This window comes from Eschrichtius robustus, chromosome 11, assembly GCF_028021215.1.
Source record: "Eschrichtius robustus isolate mEscRob2 chromosome 11, mEscRob2.pri, whole genome shotgun sequence".
In the NCBI taxonomy this organism is placed as follows: domain Eukaryota; kingdom Metazoa; phylum Chordata; class Mammalia; order Artiodactyla; family Eschrichtiidae; genus Eschrichtius; species Eschrichtius robustus.
The window spans coordinates 13,877,660-13,887,646 of NC_090834.1; the positions used below are offsets into that span (position 1 = coordinate 13,877,660).

A 9,987-nucleotide genomic window follows, 5' to 3' on the forward strand; every position below is an offset into this window, starting at 1 on the left:
AGGTTCAGAGTTGCCCTAAGTGAAACTAAGAATCAAGCTCAGGGCAGCTGATCCAAAGTCTGTATTCTTAGCTGCTACCAATGTAGTGTACTCTATCCGCCTCTTCTAAATACTACCTAAACCACAATGTCTAAGTTACTTCTTTTAATTAAATAACCCCATAGGAGCAATTTTCCAACGGGCAGTGTAACCCCAATTACACGCAGACACTTAGCAACACAAACGTCAGCTGACAACTTCGAAGGGGGAACAAAATGTTTCAATAAAGGCCCTTTTATCCTGCTTATCATCTGGTACTGAATACAGCGAGACACCAACCCACCCATTATGAAGGCAGGCTTTAAAGCCCAAAGCTCCCCACCAGAATCTGCCTCCAGCTTGAATACTCTGTCCATACAAGAGCCACAGACCAGCCACACTATAGAGCCGAGTCCTCAGTCCGGGCTGCTCTTGGGGCTCAGGCCTCAGGCCTTTGCAGAGGTTCTTCAACTGAACTCTACTAGATGCCATAGGCCCCACTCATTACTGGAATGAAGTGTCGTCAACATCATCTTTAAGGAACTCTGTAGGAAGCGAAGGGGAGCTCTAGGAGAGCAGAGGGAAAGAAGAACATTTTGCACAGTTAAGAATCACCAGGAAGTCCCCAGAATAAATCCTTCAACCCCAAAATCATTATATGCTTTTATTTATAGACTCTGGGAGCCAGGACCCAAGCACAGCCTGGTGCTCTTGGATAGAGAATAAAGCCGCTATTGTCCAGACTCTGAGGTTGCTGAGGTGCCCTCCCCCTCTGGTCTGGAATGATCTACACTGCTCAAAAAGTCAACAGGAGAAATGGCAGGTTGGCCGAAGGAGGAGGCAGGAAAAGAAAGTCCCCTTAAGTCCTGAGGGCTATGGCATGAGATGAGAGCAGAGTCCTGGGCATGTCTGCCTAACTCCTGTGCAACAGCCCTGTCTCTGTCCCCCTGTGTCCCTGCTGCTGGGCCTCCACCAACACACCCCTCCCACTAGCCGCTTAAGTGCCCCTCCTGGCGTGTATGAGCAAGTCCCTCTGCAGCCCGGCCTCCAGGCTCGCAGTCAGTCGGGCTGTGGGTGGGTCGGTCAGCAGAGTCAATTTGTTGAAAACACCTCGGCCAAAGTAGTCAGCAATCACAGAGAAGCTGTCGTTGGAGCACTTGAGCTGCAGGGAAAGAGAAGAGTTGCGAGTCAAAAACCCACAGGACGGGCTTCCCTGGTGGCACAGCAGTTAAGAATCTGCCTGCTAATGCAGGGGACACAGGTTCGAGCCCTGGTCCGGGAAGATCCCACATGCCGCAGAGCAACTAAGCCTGTGCGCCACAACTACTGAGCCTGTGCTCTAAAGCCCGCGAGCCACAACTACTGAAGCCCGCACACCTAGAGCCCACGCTCCACAACAAGAGAGGCCACCGCTTAAGAATCCGCCTGTCTGTGCAGGGGACATGGTTTCAAGCCCTGGTCTGGGAAGATCCCACATGCCTCAGAGCAACTAAGCCCATGCGCCACAACTACTGAGCCTGCGCTCTAGAGCCCGTAAGCCACAACTACTGAGCCCGCGTGCCACAACTACTGAAGCCCGCGCGCCTAGAGCCCGTGCTCCGCAACAAGAGAAGCCACTGCAATGAGAAGCCCGCGCTCCGCAACAAGAGAAGCCACCGCAATGAGAAGCCCGCGCACCGCAACGAAGAGTAGCCCCCGCTCAACGCAACTAGATAAAAAGCCCGCGCACAGAAACGAAGACCCAACGCAGCCAAAAATCAATCAATCCATCAAAATAAAACAGAACACCTCATTCCATCTCTTTAAAAAAAAAAGAGAGAGAAGCCACCGCAATGAGAAGCCCGCGCACCGCAATGAAGAGTAGCCCCCGCTCGCCGCAACTAGAGAAAGCCTGCGCACAGCAACGAAGACCCGATGCAGCCAAAATAAATAAATAAAATAGATACATTAAAGAAATAAAAAATGTTTTTTAAAAAAAAAAACCCACAGGAGGAGGAGAAAAGAACACCAGTCCCCAGCGCTCACCACCTCCCTGGGGGCGGGGGAGTCACGTCATCCCCACCTGGTGCTGGAACTGATCATGGAGATCTCGCTTCTGTTCCTGGGCCCGAATCATATCCATGACCTTGCGGTTTTCAGGGAGGCAGGTGGGGCAGTCAGCATCACTTTCTGAGTAACTCTCAAAGCAGTGCTGGTGGAAGGAGTGGCCGCAGAGAAAGTGGACTGAGGGCAACTCCAAGGCACTGTTACAGATGCTGCACTTGGTCTTCTGGAAAATCTTCGGACTACACACAAGGGAGACCAGAAAAGAGTGGCAAAAAGTGAGGGCAGGGCCAGGAACCATGTGGAGAGAGAAGGCAGTTGGAGGCAATGAGGAGAGAGAGGTCCCCGTTAAGGAACTACGAGGCCCTGCTCTTCTTACCACCTAAAGGGGGTCACAGGAGGACCCCACACTGGGCCTGCAGGGAGTCTCAGCACCCTCCCAGCAGGTCCATCCAACCCAAAAGTACCTGCTACAAGATAATATCCTCCAAAGCCCAATAAATCACGTTCTACGTAGTAAATCATTCTTTGGAATTCCTCCATCAAAACAGATCTTCAAGAATGAAATGCTCAAACACACTCCATACAATCCTCTGTCTTTGAAAAATGACACCCTGTGAAGAACAGTGTTATCTCCGGACACCTCCACAATTCTGGATGCCAAGTACCTCGCCTTCAGCTCCTGGATCTCCTGGCGGATACGGGTGGTCTCCTCTCGGTAGCGCCGCACCCGGAGCTCGTCCTGCGCAATCTGCTGGCTCTGCTTCTGCAGTTTTTGGACCAGGTAGTCCCGGATGACAGACAGGGTGGCCGTGGAGTTGTGGGCCAGGGTCTGCACCACTGAGATGGGGGTCCGGGAGGAAACAAGACCATGAACCAAGCAGCCCTCTGGATAGAACTGAAGGGCCCCTGCCCGAGCCCGACTGTCGGCAGCCTGCACCCAGCCACCCTCCCCGTCCTCCGCAGTACCTAGAAGAGGCGGCATGAGGTTCTTGCTCTCGATGTGCTTAAGCACGGCCGCCACGTACTCCTTGCAGTCCTCCTCCTTGCGGGCGAAGTAGCTGAGTGCCTGTTCCCACAGGGAGGGCTCCTGCTCCCCGTGGCGCTCGCACACGGTGATCACCTGCCGGTACTGCTCGTGCTGCATGTGATAGTGCATGATCTGTTGGAACCTGCGGCCGGGGAAGGCACACGTCAGCAGCTGTCCCCCACAAGGGACTCGGCTACATTCCCCTTCCCTGAGATTCCCCAGACTCTTACAGTTTCCCCTGCTCATAGAGGTAAAGGACCCCATCCTGGAAGTCGTGCATCTGGCAGAGGACCAGGGCCTTGTCAAAGACATCACAGAAGCGACCACTCTTCAGTAGGGAGATGGCCTCTGCGTGAAGCTTCTCTTTGACCTAAAAGAGGAGGGTAGAGCTGCTGGACATCAGGGAAAAACGACAAGGCCTCTCAGGACCAGGCAAGTCAACTATCTCTTCCCCTCAGTCCAATTTCCTCTTCACGGGGGACCATTTAGCCCCCAAGGGTGAGGTGTTATTGGTCTAAAGAAAGCAGCAAGAGGCAACCAGGAAAGAAATGGAAGCAGTTTTTTCTCCAGCGCCTCCGGCCGCTTTGCCAGGTCTCACCTGCGGCTCCTCCTCGTGAGCCCAGTTCTGGAGTCGCAGCTCAAGGAGTGTGTCATAGATGCCCTGCGGGGAGTCAGGCTGCACCTCACTCATGTGCTCTAGGAAAGCTTTCAGCTCCCGCGGGTTGTTGGCAAAGATGGGGATGAACTCCTCTGAGTTGGCCTAGGACGGCAAGGGAGGAGAGGTGGCCGAGTGAGTGGGCTCGGTACTTGGGCTGCTAAGGTGATCCCTGCTGTCCAAAAGCCATTCTCCCTGAGGCCTCACCCTGCAGCCTGGAGCCTCCCTATCGCCTCGGCCTTCAAGGCTGGGCCGATAGTCGGTACAAAGTCCCTTCAGCAACTCAGTCGTCTGCTCTGGTATATGGTGCATGAGGATCTTGCCGTAGCGTTTCATGTTGCTCTCTGCCTGCTCAAAAGGCAGCTTGCCGATGTATCGAAGGGCTTCCTGATAATTCTGTGGAGAGAGAAAGGGCAGAATAAGCACATGCTCCTGCCTCACCCACCGGGAAGCATTTTCAGCATCCCAGGGATGTCCTAGAAAAAGAACAGGGTCCTGCCCGTGTCAAGAGGCTCAGCTACCTTGATGTCCTCTAGCTGGATCTTCAAGTACCACTCGTGATGTGCGTGGTTCTCAGCCAAATAGAGGGCATGGGAGTAGTAGCCAGCCTGCCGGAGGACCTTGATGGCTGTCTCCACATCAAAGTGGACTTCACTCTCACTCTTTGTCTGCCAGGGAGACATTAGACAAAACCAGTCATAGAGAGGTTGTGGTTGGGGAAAGGAAAGGAAATATGCATCTGATTCTCAGACCAGATTCTTAAGGCAATAAAAAAGTTGATGCTTTTTTTTTTTTTTTTTGGCAGCGCTCAGCGGCATGCAGAACCTTAGTTCCCCAACCAGGGATCGAACCCATGTCCCCTGCAGTGGAAGCGTGGAGTCTTAACCACTGGACCACCAGAGAAGTCCTAAAGTTGATGCTTTTAAAGCACTGTTATCCTGCCTCTCCAAAAGTCTTCCTCTGCCTCTACTATTAGAGGGACTCGTCTGGGAACACAGGGCTTCCCTGGGCTTAGATACCACGAGAAGTTCTGGCATCAAAAAACAAGAGGGGTGGGAATTCCCTGGCGGTCCAGTGGTTAGGACTCTGCGCTTCCACTGCCGGGGGTCCGGGTTTGATCCCTGGTGGGAGAACTAAGATCTGGCAAGCCACGCAGTGCAGCCAAAAAGAAAAAAAAAAAAACCAAGAGAGAAAACAGAAGAAAACTCGCAAAAAAGGCTATTCCTCTTCCTAGTTTATAGACCAGAGGACTCTGGTCCCCAAATAAGGTCAGCTCTTCCCTGTCTCTGCAGCCCTGGTGGAGCCCCTCATGCTCAGTGGGGCCCTCACAGAATCCCCCGCCAACACCACCCTGCACCTTGATGAATTCCTCCAGCTTCGAGCTGTCCTTGAGCTTTGTGTAGCAGTTGAGCAGTAGGGTGGTGTGGTCGGCATTGGCCAGGGACTGCCGGTGCAGGGTCTGCAGGTAAGCCGTCAGGTTGTGGATGCGCTGGGCATCCAGGAACTTGCGGATCACATACGATGGCTCCAACTTTCCAATGGTTCTAGGGAGACATATGCATCAAATAGCATTGGGGTCAGCGTACTTCTCAAACTTTCATGTGCATAGGAATCACTTGAAGATCTTCTTAAAATGCAAATTGTGTTTCAGCACATCTGGAGTAAGGCCTGAGATTCTGCAATTCTAACAAAATCCCAGGCAATGTCGATTCTATTAGACCATGGACCACATGAGTAGCAAGGCTCCAGAGCACTGTTTCTTAAACTTGGCTGAAAACAGGAATTCGAGAGAGGTTGGGAAAGAGCCTAGACAGGTTCTTAAGACCCCTTATTAATTTAAGAATTAGTATTGAGGGAAGAAAGTGTGGAAGCAAGAGATGAATACCCTTTTCCCTTTAAAGAATCTTATCAAAATGAGTATTAACAAAGGTCAAGTTAACATCTAAAATAACAGATACTCATCAGCTCAACTGCATGCTGGTCATGTAATATTTGACCCAAAACACTCCCTTTCCAATAAGGTATACTGTCTTCTCACTTGAGGCATCACAGTTTCTGGAGGAAAAAAAGACGGTTCACAGTGGAGTCCACCCTCCTTCCCCAAGTGCAGGTTTTAGCCTATCTGGCTCACAGCTATATCCTAAAGCGCCTCCAGACTGACCGGATATACTGCTGGACAGCCCCATCATGGTTGCCCTTGCTGTAGAGATGGTCCCCATACTGCATGAAGATCTGGGCCAACCCATCACTGTCCAGATGCTGGCTCTTGGCCAGATTAATCGCCATCTCGAATAGGTTCTTCTTAAACAGCATCTGGAAGGGAAGAGAGATTAGAAAACTGGAAGAAGCAGTCCTGAGAAGACACCTTCCCAGAACGCACCCACAACACACAAGGCAGACAGTTGTGAAGCCCCGATCAGCCTAGATCTTAGACAGGGTGAGACCTCTCAGATACCCCCAAGAGCAACATCAGCTCGCCTCACAAGGTTCTCTGCAGGCAGGCAGAGTGGACCCTGAGAGTGGGTTCAGGCTCCCAGCCACTGCTTCCCTCTAAGGCCTCATCCCAGGCCACTGGCCTTGTAATCCTACCCTAAGGGAGCTGAGTAAGTGACCCAAAGGGAAGGAAACACCCTGGCCAAGGGACTTGGGGAGCCTGTTCCTAGAGCTGCGTCTGGGTGCCCACGGCCAGCTCTGGGAATCTGGTGGCCTTGCCTCCAGTTTGGTCTGTGTGTCCTTCTCCTGCAGTGCGTGGACCCGCCCATCCCGCGTCAGCACGTACAGGGAGCCCCACTCAGCAAGCACATCCACTACATCCTCAAAGACGGTGCTATAGGCTATGAACTTGTTGCACAGGTCATAGATGTTGAGAATCTGCTTGTCGGAGCTCTGGGAGTCCCTGCTGGTAAACTCTGACCTGTGTGGGAAAGAGAAAGACCCAGATATTTGTACCACCTCTGTCTCAGCTCCCCTCGATTTCCTTTCCCGTGACAACTTTGGTGCTGCCCATTCCACCCAGAACAAGACACCGCTTTGGCCCCTCTAGCAGCTCATCCTGTGACATTTAGCATGGCGCTGGCAGTTGTAGGAAGAGAACATATAGACCTGGTCTTACCCTTTAGGATCCTATAATTAATACAGGCAACACATTGAAAAATTAACTACATTCCAACATCCATTATTTAATAAATAATTAGTGCCTGGTGCATGTAGGCCACTGAGCTTAGTACTGAATGAAAACTAACATCTGACAAGGATCACTTGCATCACGCTGAAGACCCCATCACCCTTTCTGGTGGCTCAGAGAAAAAAACGCCCTGTCTTGCATCTCCCAGAACTCTCCAATTTCTCCACTACTCAGTCCCTTGTTCCTCTACCCAATTCATTTTGACCAAGGAGTAAAAATCCCAATACCAGGTCCCAAATTCCCTGGAGCATTCTAGCGCATCAGGGCTGCTCAGCAAATGTCTGCAGCAAAATCACACACTTTTCAGCAAAAAAAAAAAAAAAAACATTATAACTGAGTCTAGGTGTAAGCACAATCTACCTAAAACCAAATAGGAGATTGACGGGATCCAGGCATTAGGAGTTTAAAATCAGGTTAATTCTGGGGAACAAGTTCAGCCCTCTCCCTTTTGCTTCTCCGTGGAGTCCTTACTTGGGAGAAACCTTCCGGTCACGGGAGACAATGACAAGGTAGCCTCTAAACCAGTGAGCAATGAGTTTATGGCCCTCAAAGGCGAAGCAGGGCCCCCGTTCATCAGGCTGGTACAAGTAGACACATTCATCCCCCGCCACTATGAACTGCAGGTCCTGAGAAGGGTCGCTTAGGGCTGAGCAGTGCAGGCCACAACCGTGGGTGTCCAACTCCACACGAGGGTAGTCCTTTCCAGAAACTATGTAGGACTGCAGGAAGTAAGAGAGGGGTTAACAGGCTCTCTTTGAGGAGGAGGCATCTAAGCCTTCCCAAAGGTATCTCCACCTCCATATTGGCTCTCTCTTCTTAATTCTTAGCACCCTAAGACTTTCCCTGGCTGCTTGCCATCTCCATTAACCACCACCCATCTATTAAATATATAAGCAAAGACTACATTTCTTTTCTCTGTATATACTATCACTACTTACTACAGGTATTTAGCAAGTAAGAGAATTTTACTGCTTTATCCAAAAACCATTGCTGAAACAAAACAAAACTACTGCTGAGACTAAGCTGTTATAAATTAGGAGCACAGGAACCAGAGAAGTAAAGCAACTTGTCCAGTGTCTCTTAAGTTAATTAGGAGAAAAACTTAGGTCTTTTACTACAAGACCAAGAGTTCTTTTCCTAGCTCTAACTCTTCCCAGTCTCCTAAGTGAGGAAATAAAATATTAAGCTGGGCAAATGATTCAAGGTTTTATGATGAAAACTGCAGGAATTCTACCTCTTTTGTCAGTTCCTTACCCTAGCCCCCTGAGCAATGTTAAAGCCTTTCCTGCCTGCCCGTAACAGTGGAGGCCCTGGTCATACCTGAACATTCTCAGTTGTCACAACAAACAAGTGAGTGGTCTTTCCTGCTTGGCGAAAGGCCAGTCCGGTAACAGGATAGTTGCCCTTGTGCAAAATCTGGGTCTTGCTATGCCGGTCCCGAGTGATGTCCCCTTTGTTCAATGTAACACTGCCATCTGTGAAACCTGCAGGAGAGCAAGAAATCGCATTTTATTGAGGCTGAATAGATCAGGAAGCACAGAAGGGGAAAAAGACTACTTGAGGCACTTGTTAGAAGTGACAATCTTTCTCCTCATACCCAACTTCTCCAGTGGTTACCATGAAGATCAGGACTCACTGACTCATTTTCAAAGAACAAAACTAAATGCTTTCCCATCCAGAACTTTAAAATCTCAAACGCATCAGTTCAGTACAAAATGGTCTCATGAAAACAGTGAAGATGAGCTGCAGAAGCAACTCTGAAGAAAATCTATAAAAAATCATGGGGTGTTAGCTTTGCCTTCTTTCTGCTTACCGATGGCCATAAAGTTGAGATTTTCATGGACAGTCAAACAAGATACAACAGTCGGCTCTGCCCCTGGGATGGCAGGGAAGATTCGAGTGCAGAGTGGATTGCCACCATCTCTCTTCTCCAGGTTCCAGATCTTTACCTGTGGACAGACCTCAGATGTGTGAATGCTAGTCACCCTCCAACAAACAGCCATTCCCAGGCTCCTGGGTCTTTCCCATTTCCTTTCTAGGACTCACCAGGGGGTTGATCCCCTCTTCATCCTCACCGACAGATGCCAGAATGTTGTGCTGCTTCAACTGGTACAGGTGTGTCACCCGTAGTTTGTAGGCCTGGAACCCGGTAAGCTGTAGGGAGCGGGGCAAGAACCAGATCTGGCCTTCCATGTGTGCAGAGTAGTCAAGGAGCCTCCTTTCCAAGGAGAGATACTTAAATTTAGGCCAGAACCCAAATAACAACTAACATACATACAACTCTTTAAATTTTTCAAGGGTTTTTCCACAGATTATCTTCTGGGAACTCCCCATCTTAAAAAGACTAGAAAAGAAAGGCCCGAGTTTAGTGGCAGCATTATGAAAAACAAAGCAGCAAACTCATGGCCTCATTTAACTCCTCCCCCACAATACTGGGCTGGGGAGATAATGACACCTCACATATTCATCTTTTAAAGCCAACTTGCATCCGTTCTTTTCATCCATCTTAAAAGAAAACAAAAACAAAAACAAAGCCTTGCCGAACTGTTAGTCTACGCCCCTTTTGCAGATAAGGAAATTGAAGCCCAGAGAGGTTAAATGACTCGCCCAGGATTGTTCGCTCAGTTGGCAACAAGTTAGAGAACGGACTTCCTCCTTTCTTCCCTCGGACCACAGAAGGAGCACTGGGCGCCCATCTAAAGGAAAGTGGCACGTAACACGAACCCCTCTGAAGGACAGATTTCATCCCAGCTGTATCTCTTCAGGGATTCGGGGAGGAAAGAGGCAGCTCCAGAGGAAGGATATCTCCAAAGACTAGGCTCCCTCGGCCTGAGTCGCAGACAGTGATGCCAGGAGGGAGGCAAAGGAACTTGGAAGCAGAGGGTCCAGAGGCAGGCGCAGCCCCGGGAGCAGCCCCATCATTGCCCAGTGGCTCCTTCACCAGCTCCTTGTCGAAGAAAACGAAGCGCCGCCACTGCAGGTAGGCCGCCATCTTGACCGAAGGCCCCCGCCTCCGGTAGAGAGGTCACATGAGAGGAGCCGGCGGATCACGTGACC

General features: G+C 50.4%; 1 protein-coding gene across 1 annotated transcript; it reads right to left on the minus strand.

The window, feature by feature from the left end:
• Positions 1–668: 668 nt before the first annotated feature.
• Positions 669–9,939, minus strand: VPS11 (VPS11 core subunit of CORVET and HOPS complexes). Its single transcript, XM_068556467.1, has 16 exons — positions 9,735–9,939; positions 8,977–9,124; positions 8,744–8,879; positions 8,251–8,414; positions 7,402–7,649; positions 6,459–6,660; positions 5,908–6,059; positions 5,104–5,290; positions 4,268–4,414; positions 3,954–4,142; positions 3,690–3,851; positions 3,322–3,461; positions 3,031–3,233; positions 2,730–2,901; positions 2,081–2,303; positions 669–1,180 (listed from the first exon to the last, which is right to left on the minus strand). The coding sequence occupies exons 1-16, from the start codon at positions 9,920–9,922 to the stop codon at positions 1,016–1,018; spliced, it is 2,826 nt and encodes a 941-aa protein (XP_068412568.1). The 5' UTR covers positions 9,923–9,939; the 3' UTR covers positions 669–1,015.
• Between the last annotated feature and the right edge of the window lie 48 nt (positions 9,940–9,987).

What these genes read in the sequence shown, in the direction of transcription:
- VPS11 (XM_068556467.1), bottom strand. Translation starts at nt 9,922, where the DNA reads ATGGCGGCCTACCTGCAGTGGCGGCGCTTCGTTTTCTTCGACAAGGAG. An exon ending in GACCGGAAGGTTTCTCCCAA is followed by an intron (nt 6,661 to 7,401) that starts GTAAGGACTCCA and finishes TTTCCCACACAG; the next exon opens with GTCAGAGTTTACCAGCAGGG. An exon ending in CTCACGAGGAGGAGCCGCAG is followed by an intron (nt 3,462 to 3,689) that starts GTGAGACCTGGC and finishes CTCCTCTTTTAG; the next exon opens with GTCAAAGAGAAGCTTCACGC.